This window comes from Microcaecilia unicolor, chromosome 11 (genome assembly GCF_901765095.1).
Source record: "Microcaecilia unicolor chromosome 11, aMicUni1.1, whole genome shotgun sequence".
Taxonomy (NCBI): domain Eukaryota; kingdom Metazoa; phylum Chordata; class Amphibia; order Gymnophiona; family Siphonopidae; genus Microcaecilia; species Microcaecilia unicolor.
The window spans coordinates 114,007,384-114,023,797 of record NC_044041.1 but is presented as its reverse complement, the minus strand read 5'-3'; the positions used below and the strand labels follow the sequence as shown (position 1 = coordinate 114,023,797).

The following is a 16,414-nucleotide window of genomic DNA, read 5'->3' as shown; positions in this document are numbered from 1 at the left end:
GTCCAGTTCTCCATAAGGTCCTCCTCACTGCTATATCAGCGGCAGCCTTCAGCTTTCTTCGTCAATCAACAATATCAATCCTTGTTGGTGTAGTGCGTTTTACTTTGTAAGTCAAACATGTCTGGACGTGGTAAAGGCGGCAAGGGCTTGGGGAAAGGAGGCGCTAAGCGGCATAGGAAGGTGTTACGCGATAACATCCAGGGAATTACAAAGCCTGCGATCCGGCGCCTGGCTCGCCGAGGCGGAGTCAAGCGTATCTCCGGTCTCATCTATGAAGAGACTCGCGGGGTGCTGAAGGTTTTCTTGGAGAACGTTATCCGAGACGCTGTCACCTACACTGAGCACGCCAAGAGAAAGACGGTAACAGCTATGGACGTGGTGTATGCTCTAAAACGCCAGGGCCGTACTCTGTATGGTTTCGGAGGCTAAAGGACCTGATCCTTGCTTGTATCTATCCAAGCAACCCAAAGGCTCTTTTCAGAGCCACCCACACTGTCAGTAACAGAGCTTTGATTTCTTTTTGCCTGTTGTATGTGTTGAAGAATGTTAGAAGTGCCTATTTACGCTTTCATGGGTAGCCCCAATTGTGAGAACCCAAAAAGAATGCATGGTGAGGGTCATGGGTAACCCCAAAGAGAATGTTGGTGTGATGAGGGAAACATGGGTAACCCCAAGTCTCGGAGCCCATACTCTGTAAGCCACATTGAGCCTGCAAATAGGTGGGAAAATAGAAAGCCCGGAGGAAGAATTTGTGTGATGAGGGAAACAGAGAATGTTTGTGTGATGAGGGAACCATGAAAAGACTTGATTTCCCTTCCCTGAGATAAAGTAAAAAGTATTGCTACTTTTGGGCCAGCCCTACTGGTACAGCAAGAAGTTAAAAAAGAAGTTTAGCAAGAAGTTAAAAGCGCTTTATGTGAAGCAAGTGGGTGGCTCTGAAAAGAGCCTTTGGGTTCTTTCTGTGTGCCGAAGCTGTAGGCTGAGGCCGCCATTACTTGGAGCTGGTGTACTTGGTGACAGCCTTGGTGCCCTCGGACACCGCGTGCTTGGCCAGCTCACCCGGCAGCAGCAGACGAACTGCGGTCTGGATTTCCCTGGAAGTGATGGTGGAGCGCTTGTTATAGTGAGCGAGCCGGGAGGCTTCTCCAGCGATGCGCTCAAAGATGTCATTCACGAAGGAATTCATGATGTTCATGGCTTTGGAGGAAATGCCAGTGTCCGGATGAACCTGCTTCAGCACTTTATACACGTAGATGGCGTAGCTCTCCTTCCTGCTTCTCTTGCGCTTTTTGCCATCCTTCTTCTGAGTCTTGCTCACAGCTTTCTTGGAGCCCTTCTTGGGCGCGGGAGCGGATTTGGCTGGTTCAGGCATGGCGAGGTAACAAGCTGAACGAAAATTTCAAACACACAAAAGCCTTCGATTGCTATTTATAGGCTTTACACATGCAAATTACTAGCCCTCAGCCTCTCTCCTGCTATTTGGTCTAGGCTAGTGACACGTCATCAGACAGCCTGGCAGCCCTCGGATTGGCCTATTTGTCAGCCTATTATGATAATAGTTGAGACAGGCCGGATTGAGGTCCTTAACCAATCGCCAAGGAGTGTCAGAAGCACTTAAGGAGTATAAAAAATGGCCGGGTGGCGGATGTTTCCACTTTCCAGTTCTTTCAGCTATTTCTTATTGAAGCTCTTCGAAATGTCTGGACGTGGCAAGCAAGGGGGTAAAGCTCGGGCTAAGGCTAAGACTCGCTCGTCCCGGGCGGGGCTGCAGTTTCCCGTGGGGCGCGTACACAGGTTGCTGCGGAAGGGCAACTACGCTGAGAGGGTAGGTGCCGGCGCCCCAGTCTATCTGGCAGCGGTGCTGGAGTATCTGACCGCCGAGATCCTGGAGCTGGCTGGCAATGCCGCGCGCGATAACAAGAAGACCCGCATCATCCCCAGGCACTTGCAGCTGGCCATCCGCAACGACGAAGAGCTGAACAAACTGCTGGGGAGAGTCACCATCGCGCAGGGCGGCGTGCTGCCTAACATCCAGGCGGTACTACTGCCTAAGAAGACCGAGAGTCACAAGGCGGCCAAGGGCAAGTAAAGCTTTGTCGCGCGGAGAGGTCGGAAACCAGAAACCCAAAGGCTCTTTTCAGAGCCACCCACGTTGTCTTGTAAAGAGCCAGTTTGCTGCATGAGTATCATCTTAAAAAAAAAAAAAAGTTTTCCCAAGTTAGATATTTCCCTTTAGAGGCTGCTGAAGGATGGCGAGAGCACTCCATGGTAATAGCCCAGAATACCTGACTGGCCAGTTTCTATGATACAATCTTACTAGGACAGCTAAACCGAATAGGCGGAAGCGGAGGGAAATGACATTAATAGCCAGAGTAATTGCGGGGGGGAGGGGGGAATCAATGATTTTAGAATACAGAGTTTTTAAAAAGAGTTATGCCAGGAGTTCTGAAACAACCAGTGTTGACAGAAAATTTGAAATAAAAAGCCCATAACACAGAGAAACAGCTTTTGGAAAGGTCCTCTCTTTCTCCCAGTAGCAGTTTTAAGGTCTTGACCGGGAAAGATTTATCTGATCAATCCATGCACTGGGCGGGCTTTTCAAACCTAACCACGGTGTTCACTGCATCTATTAAACAGCCGCTTTTTAAAGGTGATGCCAGCTTGAACGATACATCATAGATGTGCATTCGTTCCCTGGATTCTCACATAAGCAAGTGATGACATTTCAAACTGGATGCAGAATTGCCTAATTACACTGATCAAGGGATTAAAAGATGTAGCATATGTGGAGCAGATCAGAAAACTTACATTTGAAAAGCAGGTAATTTGATCCCAGGAGCCAAATCTACATACCAGAATTTGCCCACATTACCTAGTAACATAGTAGATGACGGCAGAGAAAGACCTGTTCGGTCCATCCAGTCTGCCCAACAAGATAAACTCATATGTGCTACTTTTTGTGTATACCTGACCTTGATTTGTATCTACCATTTTCAGGGCACAGACCATAGAAGTCTGCCCAGCACTAGCCCCGCCTCCCTCACCGGCTCTGCCACCCAATCTCCGCTAAGCTCCTTAGGATCCATTCCTTCCGAACAGGATTCTTTTATGTTTATCCCACGCATTTTTGAATTCCGTTACCGTTTTCATCTCCATCACCTCCCGCGGGAGGGCATTCCAAGCATCCACCACTCTCTCCGTGAAAAATACTTCCTGACATTTTTCTTCAGTCTGCCCCCCTTCAATCTCATTTCATATCCTCTCGTTCTACCACCTTCCCATCTACGGAAAAGTTTCGCTTGCGGATTAATAACTTTCAAGTATTTGAACGTCTGTATCATATCACCCCTGTTTCTTTGTAGACATGTTCAGGTCAGCAGGTCTCTCGTCATACATCTTGTAACGCAAATCCCATACCATTCTCGTAGCTTTTCTTTGCACCGCTTCAATTCTTTTTACATCCTTAGCAAGATAGGGCCTCCAAAACTGAACACAATACACCAGGTGGGGCCTCACCAACGACTTATACAGGGGCATCAAAACCTCTTTTCTTCTGCCGGTCACACCTCTCTCTATACAGCTTAGCAACCTTCTAGCTACGGCCACCGCCTTGTCATACTGTTTAGTCGCCTTCAGATCCTCAGATACTATCACCCCATTTCTTCGCATTAAATTTTAATTGCCAAACCTTAGACCATTCTTCTAGCTTCCGCAGATCCTTTTTCACGTTTTCCACTCCCTCCCGGGTGTCCACCGTATTACAAATCTTAGTATCGTCCGCAAAAAGGCAAAGTTTACCTTCTAACCCTTCGGCAGTGTCACTCACAAATATATTGAGCAGAACTGGCCCCAGCACCGATCCCTGAGGCACTCCACTACTCACCTTTACCTCATCCGAGCGAATTCCATTAACCACTGGCGTCTGTCCGTCAACCAGTTCCTAATCCAGTTCACCACGTCAGGTCCTATCTTCAGCCTGTCCAGTTTATCTGAGAGCCTCCTGTGGAGAACCGTGTCAAAAGCTTTGCTGAAATCTAAGTAGATTACGTCTACAGCACGTCCTTGATTCAATTCTCCGGTCACCTGGTAAAACCATGTTGTCTCGGATTTTGCAACTTATTGACTTCCAGGAAATTCACTATCCTTTCCTTCAGCATCACTTCCATTACTTTTCCAATAACCGAAGTGAGGCTTACCGGCCTGTAGTTTCCATTTTCTTCCCTATCACCACTTTTGTGAAGAGGGACCACCTCTGCCGTTCTCCAATCCAACGGAGCCTCTCCCGTCTCCAAGGATTTATTAAACAAATCTTTAAGAGGACCCGCCAGAACCTCTCTGAGCTCCCTCAATATCCTGCTTGAAATCCAGGACTTTGAGTTTTGAGTGGCTGCCCTCCACTTTAGCTGTCATATCAAACCAAACCGTTTGATGGTCACTGCTGCCCAGGTGGGCACCCACTCGGACATTTGACACACTATCCCCATTTGTGAGCCCAGATCCAGCGTCACTCCCTCCCTCGTGGGTTCCGTCACCATTTGTCTGAGCAGAGCACTTTGAAAAGCATCCACGATCACTCTACTTCTTTCCAATTGTGCAGATGGAACCTTCCAATCTACATCCAGCAGATTGAAATCTCCCAGCAACAGCACCTCTCTCTTCTTTCCCAACTTTTGAATATCTGAGATCAGATCTTTATCTAGTTCCTTCAATTGTGTCGGGGGGGTCTGTAGACAACACCCACATGGAGAGAGGTTCTATCATCTCTTTTTAAGGTGATCCATATCGCTTCTTCCTTTCCCCAGTTCCATGTCATTTCAGTCGCTGGGATATCATTTCTCACATACAGAGCTACTCCTCCACCTTTACGACCATCTCTATCCTTCCTAAATAGATTATAGCCTGGTACGTTTGCATCCCATTCATGGGAACCATTGAGCCACGTCTCCGTGATTGCAACAACGTCTAAGTCTGCCTCCAACATCAGGGCTTGAAGGTCATGAACTTTATTGCTTAGACTGTGAGCATTTGTGGTCATAGCTTTCCATCTACATTTCCTAGTATGTGTTTCAAATGTACTGATTTGGGGGTGTCTTTTCTTTTTGGGTACCTTCGTATCTTTTTGTTCCACCTTCATTGCTTTTTTTCTTCCTTGCGCCTCAGTTCTATTTTCAGGAACATCACAGTGCTGTAGTAGAGCAAAAGAATTCTGTATCCATTAAATGGATAAGTGATCCTCTGAGGCAGTGGCGTAGGAAGGGGGGAGAGGGGGGGGCGGTCCGCTCCAGATGCACGCCACTGGGGGGTGTCGGCTCCGCGCTGGTGCACTGCCCTCTCTGCCCCGGAACAGGTTACTTCCTGTTCCGGGACAGAGAGAGCAGTGAACCAGCGTGGAGCCGACACACCCCAGCAACGTGCGGTCAGGGCGGATCGGCCCTCCCGCCCGTCCCTCGCCGCAGGTATGCGCTCCGGGGGGGAGGTATGCGCTCCAGGGGCGGTGGTGCGCTCCAGCGGGAGGAGGGTGTGCCGTGCTGCACCCGGGGGGGGGGGGGGTGCGCAGCGGCGACCCGCCCCGGGTGTCAGCTCCCCTCGCTACGGCTCTGCTCTGAGGCCATCCAATCTAAGAATATAGACACTTATGAAAGTATATTGTAATTTAGACTTCACCTACAGCAGCCTTAGAAAGAAAGAAAATCATAATTTTCCCAGATCTCCCCTAATATCACCAATTGACATGGTAAAGAAATATTTGGTTGAAATCTTAGGGATTTCAAGTGACTTACTGCCTCCTATAGTTCAGGCACAATATTTACAAAGCAATACAAAATTGGATGGTGCAACTTTTCAACCACAAATAGGAGACGGTATGAATCTAACTTCAATCCTCATTGCAAGTTACCACTCAGAGAACTACTGTAGTGGTCTCTTTTGCCTTGGAGATGGACCGAGATGCTGTCCTAAAACTTTCCTTTAGGCATTTGAACTTCATGTTTTAGGATCTAAAATAAGAACTTACCCTCATCTCTCTATAGAAACTCAGAAAAGGCACAGGGCTTTTTTGGCCATGCACCGAGGACTTTAGCCCTCGGGGCTAATTTTGTACTAAAATTTCCTTGCATCTGTCGAATATTGTTTCAATCTAAGCAATTTCAACTCTTTCATCCTAAACAGTCAGAGGAATGTTTGTTAGCAAAAGAGGATGTTAATGTAACTGTTAACTAACAGATAGCACACTGTATGATAGGCTTCAGGAGGCATGATGGGTAGTAGTAACTATTTACTAATTTTTTGAATTTTCTCTTCTTTTGGATCAAAATTGCTTAAGAATAAGGGTCGAAATAAAATTTTAATTTCCACTTAATTGATAATATGGATAAATGAGTTACGTTATTTTCTAAATTTCTTAATCTTTTTTTAGTTGTATAACGTAGAAATGAATAAAAAAATGTTTTTAAAAAAGCACCAAAGGTCTATAAGAACAGGCAAGTATGAAATCTCTACTGAAGGACCCGACACGGGCCATGTTTCGGCTAACACCTGCTTCAGGGGCTCAGCCTTAGCAATACACTTTTAGATGAAATACCAAGAAGTGCCCTAAATGGGGCACGAAGGCATCAAATCTCTATTGAAGGACAGGACACCAACCATGTTTCGGCTGCTTCAGAGGTCGACCTTTGTAATACACTTTAGATGAAATACCAAGAAGTGCCTTAAGTGGGGCAGTAAGGCTGATGTAGGCGATATGTCATGGTCCATCCAGTCTTGTTGGGCAGACTGGATGGACCATGCAGGTCTTTTTCTGCCGTCATCTACTATGTTACTATGTCGAGAAATGGCTCTACTTTTCAATCTTTATTTTGTGGGAAATAAGTTTGGATATTTCCTGATGTAGATAAACAAACACAAGAGCGGAGAAACTGATAAGGGTGATTGGCTAAACCGGAGCTTGCAATTAATGGGTGTGGGGTGGGGGGGGGGGGTCGGTGAGCAGCTCCTTATCTCCAATGTCTGCAGGGCTGCTGTGGAGGCATCCAGCTAAAGTCCTCGCTTGCCCCGGCCGCTGGAAGAGGAGTGAGTGTTTGTGTGTGTGTGTGGGGGGGGGGGGGGGGATGCTGCACTAGCAGCGGAAGAAGAATGCATTTGATTGGAAGACTTTTTAAAAACGACCGTGTGTGGGAAGATTTCACAAATGGGGGTGGGACCAGAACAGAGGGCATAAAAGGAGGGCTGCCTCTTGGATGGCATCCTGATTGACTGCCCACCCTAGAGAAGGGAGCTGGCTATTGTTGCCAGTTTTTTGTTGGGTGGGAGTGATACCCAAGATAGGAGCGCCTTCAAATGAGGCCCTTTAAAGAAGGCCTTAGCATTCACCAGGTGGTCAATGTTAGGCTTATGCTGTGAAGTAGAGACCTGGAGGTCCAGGTCTTCTTTTTTTTTTTTGCTCTAGCTATTGTGCTGGGGCAAGGCATTTTGGTTTAGTTTGGGTAAATTCTTTGTTTTTTTTCTTGCTGGTGTGGTGGGTCACATTATTTTTGGATAATCCTTGTTTAATATTTCATTGCTCGAATGACATATTGTAACCACCTATACAATGAAGCTGCAGCCTTTTGTTTTATACCAATACATATTTGTTAAACTTAAGGAAGTTGTCTGGTCTGCTACAATTGTTTAATCATTTTCAGGTATAGGAGATGTCTCACATCACCTGTCTTTTGGTGGTGGTGGTGGGGTCCTTTTTGCCGGCATATGCTTGTAAATATATGTTAAAATACCTGATAGTAAAACATACATAGTTTCTGCCAGAGCAATTAATAACTTTCCTGGACTTAAAGAAGATCACAACAGGAGATATCTAATTAGGACTCAAGCAATTAGATTGAGGGTTTAAATTCATGCTAAGGCCTTGTGCCATTTTAGTTACTTTTACATTTGGTTGTCTGTTTGTTACTCTCCCTTCCTTTTTGTGCTCTGAAAGGATGTGATGTATGCTTTTCTTGTGGAGATTATTTTTTTTCTCTTTTTGTTTTGTGTGTTGCTTAAATGTTTTCAACAAATTAATAAAAAAAAAAAGAATGCACCCCAGGCATCACTTGAGTGGTTATAATAAAAAGTTAATCACTTTTTTAACACCTAAACAAAGGTTTGATGATTAAGACAAACTTTTAATAGATTCAATACTAGGACAATGCAGAATGGTATGTGCTAGTTGTCTTCAGTTAGGTCAGGTTCTTTTTTTTTTTTTAAGATCATTTTCCATAGAAGAAGCTGATGAGGACCAGTGTGGTTTTACACCTTAATTGTCCCATTGAATTTATAAGAATGCAGAGCCAGAGATTGTTTTAATTTTCACAAATAAAAATGATTGTTTTATAGCTTTGGGAGCTGAAGAAGACTGAAGGAAGCAGTTGGTGGGTTCTTTTAAACTTTATTAATCCCACATGTAGAGCACCGTTTCTGCACACTCTAAAAACTTTTTTTAGAGATCTGAATGAGAATGAGTGGAGGACTGGCCTAGTGGTTAGGGTGGTGGACCTTGGTCCTGAGGAACTGAGTTGATTCCCGGCACAGGCAGCTCCTTGTGACTCTGGGCAAGTCACTTAACCCTCCATTGCCCGCCGAATAGAGCCTGCCATGACTGGGAAAGTGCGGGGTACAAATGTAACAAAAAAAAAAAATGTTTGTGGAACTAAAAGCCACTTTGTTATAAAAAAAAAAAAAAAAAAGATCATTTCGGGTGCTGAAGAAACCGTAAGGCTAGCAGAGCCGTAGGCCAGGGGTCTGTAGCATGCAGGCATTGAGTGTGCAGCCAATCAGAAGGCGGCTGCTACTATAAATAAGAGGAAGAGCGCTGGCTGCGGCGATGCAAGTTTGTACCTAACCGAGAGGGGAAAAGGAGTTTTGTAAATTTTTTTTCCCTTCTGTTTGTTAGGCTTACTTACTTACGAGAATGGCAGAAACCGCTCCAGCAGCAGCATCAGCCGCTGCACCTCCTCCGGCTCCAGGCGCGGCCAAGAAAAAGGCCAAGAAGCCGACTGGAGCGGCGAAAGCGCGTAAGTCATCGGGCCCCAGCGTATCCGAGCTGATCGTGAAGGCCGTGTCAGCCTCAAAGGAGCGCAGCGGCATGTCTCTGGCTGCCCTGAAGAAGGCTCTAGCGGCATCTGGCTACGACGTGGAGAAGAACAACAGCCGCTTGAAGCTGGCCGTCAAGAGCCTGGTGAGCAAGGGCAGCTTGTTGCAGACCAAGGGCAGCGGAGCTTCGGGCTCCTTCAAACTGAACAAGAAGCAGCCGGAGGGCAAGAAGAGCGCTCCCAAAAGCAAGAAGCCGGCCGTGAAGAAGCCGAAAAAGGCGGCATCGGCGGGAGTGAAAAAGAGTCCGAAGAGAGCCAAGAAACCGTCAGCAGCCGCTACCAAGAAAGTAGCCAAGAGCCCCAAAAAGCCCAAAGCGGTTAAAGCCAAGAAAGTAGCTAAGAGCCCGGCTAAAGCTAAAGCAGTGAAACCGAAGGTGAAGAAAAGCCCAGCAAAGGCTGCCAAACCCAAAGCCAAAAAGGCCGCAAAGGGGGCCCCTAAGAAAAAGTGAAGCTGTGCGCCTTGCTCGATTCTCTTATAAACCCAAAGGCTCTTTTCAGAGCCACCACCACACAGATCAAAGAAAGAGCAAGATGACTTTAGTTCTTATTCAATGCCTTTAAAAGGCTGCTTCTGCACAGGTGTATTATGTGGGTGTGCGCGCTAGCACATAAACTCTGGAGCTTCGGCACAGGCGAAGCTGCCAGCAAGTTGGTTTAATTCCACAGAAGCAGACATGCTCAGACTCCTTTTGGCCTTTTCTCCATGCGAAAAAAAAATGAATGCTAAAATACTGGAAGTGTTCGGAAAGAAAAGGCCAAGGGAGCATGTGTTTCAGCATAGAGGGTTCGGGGAAGGCTGCAAGGTAGACTGACTCGTCAACTCTTCTGAATAGAGGGATTGGGTGGCTCTTAAAAGAGCCTTTTGGTTGTGTAGCTGGAGCATAATGGCTTTCTAAGCCCTCTCACCACGAATACGGCGAGCCAACTGGATATCTTTGGGCATGATGGTGACTCTCTTGGCGTGGATGGCGCAAAGATTGGTATCCTCGAAGAGTCCCACCAGGTAAGCCTCGCTAGCCTCTTGCAGGGCCATGACAGCCGAGCTCTGGAAGCGCAAGTCGGTCTTAAAGTCTTGCGCGATCTCTCGCACCAGGCGTTGGAAAGGCAGCTTACGAATAAGCAGCTCGGTAGACTTCTGATAGCGGCGGATTTCCCTCAACGCTACAGTGCCCGGTCGATAACGATGAGGCTTCTTCACACCGCCTGTGGCCGGGGCGCTTTTGCGAGCTGCCTTAGTCGCCAGCTGCTTTCGAGGAGCTTTTCCTCCAGTAGACTTACGGGCAGTCTGCTTAGTACGGGCCATGCTGGACACACACTTCTCACTTCCTTCGTGCTTTCAAAAGATACTGATGGAATAAAAGCACGTCGTCTCGGCACACTGCTCTTTTATAGGCTGCTCCTAGTCAGCTGATAGGCTCTCAGAACCGTTAAAGAAGGCATGAAAAAAAAAGCTCGCTCTGGTGGTGAGGCCGTGGCCGGATTGGTCAGAAATGCATGTCTTGCTCGCGCGCATCAGAAGGCTAGCCTGCTGGGCAGCTCGAGTATCGGCGTACGCAGCTCAGACAGGGTTAACGTTTGCATAATTTTGGTTCTTAGTCAGTCTGGTATAAATTGTGTGTTACCTAGCTCTTTATTTATTTGAATGTTTGTTTGTTTCGTATTCTCCGCTTTCTTAGGATAAATTAGCCCTTTTGCAATCTCGTAAACTATTAGTAAACTGAAACCTAGGTTTGAAATTCCCGCCCTCTGCAGTGATTGGAAAGATATTCTTCCAGTTAACGGCAGCAAACTTAAAGCGCGGGCTCCAACAAATTCTCAATTGTCTTGGGATTTTGATGTACAGGCTGCTATTACTGCTATACTAAACATGTTTTGTTCCGTAGGGTGTGGACCCATTTAAGGCCAGAGATATGGGAGGGATTTGGGGGGGGGGGGGGGGGGGGGGAAGATGCCTGCATCTGGACGTAAACAGTAAAAACAAAGAACGATCATATTTGCTATAACAGTGTTAAAAGAGGGAACTGTCCATTTAAATCTGCAAAACTGTGTTTTCACCAAGTGCACTTGGCATTCATCCTACTTATTTGCACTGGCCCCGTTTAGCTTTCGGCGAAGACTAAAGCATCTCTAGCCTCTGGACCAGCAGAAGCCAGCCTGCCTTGTCTTCCCCTGAGATACCCCTCTTTTCTGGGCTCAGCTCTAAGACAGACTGGGCAGGCTCTACAAGCAAAAGATTCACACAAATGGGCTTTCTGCTGGATAGTAGCTGCGTTTGCATTCCATTCAAAGTAAGAGCCTATATCATAACTCCACAGAGAAGTTAAATCCAAAGGAGCTTATCCCAAACCTGCAAATTAAGACTCCTTTACACAAAGCCATGCTAGCGATTCTGGTGTGGCAAAGGCGAAGAATCCCATAGGAATTGAATGGGCTTCGTCACATTTCCGCACCGGAATCACTAGCGCACAATATTCGAGGTGCGTTCGCACCATGGAGCGATACAAAGGCATTATAACGTTCTCATTTTTATAAGCATTGCCACACCGGGACAGACCAAAGGTCCATCAAGCCCAGCGTCCTGTTTCCAACAGTGGCCAATCCAGGTCACAAATACTTGGCAAGGTCCCATAAAGGTTCAATACATTTTATGCTGCTTATCCCAGAAATAAGCAGTGGATTTTCCCCAAGTCATTTTAACATTGGTCTATGGACTTCTCTTTTAGAAAGCCGTCCAAACCTTCTAGAGTTTAATTACACGTTGAGTGAAGAAACATTTTCTCTGATTCGTTTTAAATGTACTACTTTGTAGCTTCATCGTATGCCCCCTAGTCCTAGTATTTTTGGAAGGAGTAAACAAACGATTCACGTCTACCCGTTCCACTCCACTCATTATTTTATAGACCTCTATTATATCTCCCCTCAACCATCTTTTCTCCAAGCTGAAGATCCCTAGCCGCTTCAGCCTTTCCTCTTAATAGTACCTAGCAAGTCAAATCAACCTCATCGGTATCATCTGCGTGGTCCTCACAATGCGGAGTCCCCCAAGGATTGCCTCTATCCCCAATCCTCTTCAACCATATGATGATTCCTTTGGCTAAAGTCCCTATCCAAAGCTGGTCTAAACCCCTTCATCTATGCTGACTACGTCACCATATTCATCCCTTTTCAATCCAACCTTGCAGAAATCTCTGAAAAAGTAATCACTGGCGTGAACATCCTAGCCTCCTGGGCCAACGCCTTCAAAATGAAACTGAAAAAAGAAAAAACTCAATGCTTAATCCTCTCTTCAAGACAGTCCACTCTACTCCCAACCACCCAACCACCCTAATCACCCCCAACATTACAATTCCAATATCTGACAACTTAAAAATCCTAGGAGTAACATTAGACAACCATCTAACTCTAGAAACTCACGCAAAAGCCATGATGAAGAAGATGTTCAACATGATGTGGGTATTGAAAAGAGTAAAACCATTCCTCCCCCAAAAATCATTCCGCAATCTGGTTCAATCCACAGTACTCACCCACGCTGATTACTGCAACAGTATGTTCATTGGTTGCAAAGCCCAAATCCTAAAAGAACTCCATACCGCCCAAAACACGGCAGCCAGACTAATTTTTGGTAAATTACGGTTCGAAAGTGCAACACCTCTCCGGAAAAAACTCCACTGGCTACCCATCAAGGAACGAATAAACTTCAAAGTCCACACACTGATCCACAAGATCCTCCACGGAGAATCTCCAAGCTACATGACCAGTCTAACCGACCTTTCAGCCAGGAACAGGTCCAAATCTTCTCGAACATATCTCAACCTTCACCTGCCTAATTGCAAAGGTTTCAAATACAAAACCTACTGTTGCAGGAATGGATGCATGAATTTGTGATACTTCAGGAGTCAGACAGCACACACCAGAATGAGAAAGTAATCTTCTTTATTTGCCAGCAAACAAAGCAGGACATCAGCATTAAGTCTCTTCTTCTCTTTGTGTCTTTCTCTCAGCTCTCTGTGTCTTTGTCTCAGCTGCTTCTCTTCTTATGCTGTCTTCTCCTTCTTCTGTCTGTTCCTTCTGTCCTTCTCTTTCTTCTGAGTTCCTTCTGACGTAAACTGCTTCTGCTCCTACTTAAATACTGTTCTATCCAGCCTAGCCTAGCCCAGCCCCCTTACTCTCCAATTGGTTAAGGAATAGATTGGTCACTTTGCCTCAACCAATCATTACTTTTGAAATATCAGTTACATAGGTTTGGTATTCCTCAAACTGACCTCTAACCTGGGGCCCCTTAAGCCAGACATTTGGTCTCCAGAACTCTTATATTTTCCTTATGATTAATGTCTCATCTATAGCTTAAACTGGGTTCCCTTAGAGACCAAGAGGCCCTAGTGAGATTGGTTATTCTCATATTCCTAGTCTGGTTCATACTAACTGCTAACTAAACTCTGGCATTCATTAAAGAGGTCAAAAGTCAGTCTTACTTAATAGCATACGGCTATGGTCTGTTATTACTTTCAGGAGGCCAGACCAAGAGGCCCTAGTGAGATTGGTTATTCTCATATTCCTAGTCTGGTTCATACTAACTGCTAACTAAACTCTGGCATTCATTAAAGAGGTCAAAAGTCAGTCTTACTTAATAGCATACGGCTATGGTCTGTTATTACTTTCAGGAGGCCAGTCCTACACTTAGCTATAATTAATCAAGACTTTTCCTGACCTTTTTCACCTATCAGCTTATACATTGAACCAGCCAGAACTATGGCTAAGTCAAACCACATGTTGGCCTCTTCACTACAGTCTTTGCTTAGAAACATCAGACAAAGAATTGATACAGAATTTAAAAAGGTTTCCTACCTATTAACTACACAGAATACACAGAATCAGTATTTCTTATAAGACATATTCTAAATATCAGGAATATCTACATATTAAGCACTTCTAAATAGTATTTCAGCCTATTCTTAAACTACAATATGTCTAACAGTATACAAATGTTGAGCTAGCATTCATTATTCACAAGGGTGAAAGAAATTCCTTTCTCTGACCTTTTTAACCTTTGGCTCAGCCAAGCCAGACATTGAGATAATATGAACCATCTGGCATACCTTCACTTTAGTTGCAAAGTAAAAAGTTAGAATTCTAACTTCAAGCTTTTAATATCATTTCTCAGAGTTAACACTTTCTTTGCCCACTGCCTCATTCCCCCCTTTGAGACTAAAATCAGCTTATGCAGAGATAAGTCTCACAACTCAAACTCTGGAGATTATAGTGATCCTAACTGGGAATAGACTTATGAACCACCATTACCCTACTTGTTAAGGTCCGACGGCATACTGCCGAAGCACATGAGGCCAGGAAACAAAACAACAACCCTGCTAAAACTAAGACTATTAGGGAAATGAACAAGGGACGTATCCAGGAGGTCAATGACCACCACCAGGAGGTAAGGTCTAATCCTCCTCGGTAATCCTCCACATTAAGGCTGGCCAACTGTAGGACTTTATCCATGGCATGCCTAACCACATGCGTCCTATTTATGACAATAGTACAGCACTCTGAAGAATTTAGCACTGTGCAGAGACCACCCTGGGCAGCAAAGAGATAGTCAAGGCCCATACGATTATACCGAGAAACTATACTTAATTCATTAATTTGATCCTGCAATGCATTGACTACCACGTTCAGCTCATGAACTAAAACATGGAGTAGGGATTGAAGTCTCCGGGTAGCCATACCTAGTTCAGTAATACCCGCTACCGGGCCTCCAATTGGAATCCAGGCCGTGGCAGAAAGGGCTACAAGTCTCTTTTTAGTCAGAGGATAAGTAGAATTAATATACTGGAGGGCTAATTCAATCGCCTCATCCTCTGTGGCAACGGAGGAGGGTAAGGACAAAGCCTCTCGCTTAGAGCGGTGCGGGGATAGTGGCTTGAGAGGAATAACTTTAGGAAAATAATTCAAGGTTACCAATACACAAAAATCATATGTGGAGGGAAGAATCATGTGGAGGACATTATCACAGAGCCAGTAATGACCAAGAAGAGGGTGAGGAAAGTTCCCAATAAATGTTGGCTCAGGCTGGACAGGGTACTTAGGGTGCCCATAATGCGAGCCCCTATCCCAGGGGGAACGAAGACGAAATGGAGACTTTGCACACCATAGGCGCCAATCCCCAATTGTGACAGGCTGCTCATTTGTTAGTAACTCTTCATACCCCGGGGACTTATGAAAGTAGAAAATAAGCTTGGACACTATAGTCTTCTCAGTGGTACGCTTAGGAGCCAGATAATCACCTGGGTCATAATCTACAGGTATGGTAGCAGGGCACATAGGAGTACCTGGAGAAACTACCCACACAGATTCTCCTTTTTCTGGGAGAACATTAGTATAGTTACAGGGAATGGGAAGAACAGTTGAGATGCTTCTTGTTAAACAAAACACTCCAGAGGCTGGATAGGGAGACGTAAAAACTGGCCTTAGAGAAGAGTCAGAGGGGGAAGTAGCATTATAAAAGGACCACCAAGTATAATCCTGGCTCCAAGGACCTGAACTCGAAAAGTAGGGAGGTATAAGAGCTGGGAGTTGCACAGGGACAGGTACAGCTGGGACATCTGTAGTATAAGGAGAAAATCGGGAACACACAATACAAGGGGAAGTAATCTTTGCCTGGCTAATTAATTCCTGGACTGAGTGTAACCAAAGGTTGGAGCGAGTTGGGGTATTAGGAACAAGGAGGCAAGGAGTAGAAAACAACAAAAGCATCCAAACTACTAACATTTTCTTTCTTCTTAATCTAAAACAAATACAGCAAACTAATTAAGCAATAATATTTCAACAGTCTGTGCTAATCACAGATTACTCTCATATAGTGTTCTCAGTCTTTGAGTTCTTATACCAGTTGGGATAGACCCTCAACTGATAAGGATCAAACTCTCAAATTCCAAGAAAGCCAGAATCTGGACAGAAAGAGTCTCAGTATGAAGCCGAAGTTCAGCAGCTCCTGCAGCATGCAGTTGACCCTTCTTTTCAGCTAGTAGATTCTTTGGTTCGGGTCAAGCGCAACTTCAATGGCTCCGCTGGATCACTTTCTGCTCTCCACTGTCTAGGCTCCGTCTGATCCGTGCTGGGCTCAGTCTGGTCAGCAGACTTAATTCGAGACCAATGGACCCATGGAGTAATCCCTGCGACCTTCACAGCTGCAGGGGTAGAAAGCAAAACAGTAAAAGGTCCTTTCCACCGGGGCCCCAAAGGCTGGAGCTTCCAGTCTTTCACCCAAACTCTATCCCCTGGCAGGAAGG

At 45.6% G+C, this 16,414-nt stretch overlaps 4 protein-coding genes across 4 annotated transcripts; 3 read left to right on the top strand and 1 right to left on the bottom strand.

Annotated features, from left to right (window-relative positions):
* Positions 1 to 117: 117 nt before the first annotated feature.
* On the top strand, positions 118 to 429 carry LOC115480974 (histone H4). Its single transcript, XM_030219958.1, has one exon. It carries the CDS (start codon positions 118 to 120, stop codon positions 427 to 429), a length of 312 nt encoding a protein of 103 aa, XP_030075818.1.
* Positions 430 to 922: 493 nt separating this feature from the next.
* LOC115480973 (histone H2B type 2-E) lies at positions 923 to 1,372 on the bottom strand. Its single transcript, XM_030219957.1, has one exon. It carries the CDS (start codon positions 1,370 to 1,372, stop codon positions 992 to 994), a length of 381 nt encoding a protein of 126 aa, XP_030075817.1. The 3' UTR covers positions 923 to 991.
* Positions 1,373 to 1,677: 305 nt separating this feature from the next.
* Positions 1,678 to 2,122, top strand: LOC115480308 (histone H2A type 1-E). The gene has a single exon (XM_030218892.1). It carries the CDS (start codon positions 1,697 to 1,699, stop codon positions 2,087 to 2,089), a length of 393 nt encoding a protein of 130 aa, XP_030074752.1. The 5' UTR covers positions 1,678 to 1,696; the 3' UTR covers positions 2,090 to 2,122.
* Positions 2,123 to 8,944: 6,822 nt separating this feature from the next.
* On the top strand, positions 8,945 to 9,597 carry LOC115480092 (histone H1.11R-like). The gene has a single exon (XM_030218557.1). It carries the CDS (start codon positions 8,945 to 8,947, stop codon positions 9,572 to 9,574), a length of 630 nt encoding a protein of 209 aa, XP_030074417.1. The 3' UTR covers positions 9,575 to 9,597.
* Positions 9,598 to 16,414: the final 6,817 nt, after the last annotated feature.

What these genes read in the sequence shown, in the direction of transcription:
- LOC115480974 (XM_030219958.1), top strand. Translation starts at nt 118, where the DNA reads ATGTCTGGACGTGGTAAAGGCGGCAAGGGCTTGGGGAAAGGAGGCGCT.
- LOC115480973 (XM_030219957.1), bottom strand. Translation starts at nt 1,372, where the DNA reads ATGCCTGAACCAGCCAAATCCGCTCCCGCGCCCAAGAAGGGCTCCAAG.
- LOC115480308 (XM_030218892.1), top strand. Translation starts at nt 1,697, where the DNA reads ATGTCTGGACGTGGCAAGCAAGGGGGTAAAGCTCGGGCTAAGGCTAAG.
- LOC115480092 (XM_030218557.1), top strand. Translation starts at nt 8,945, where the DNA reads ATGGCAGAAACCGCTCCAGCAGCAGCATCAGCCGCTGCACCTCCTCCG.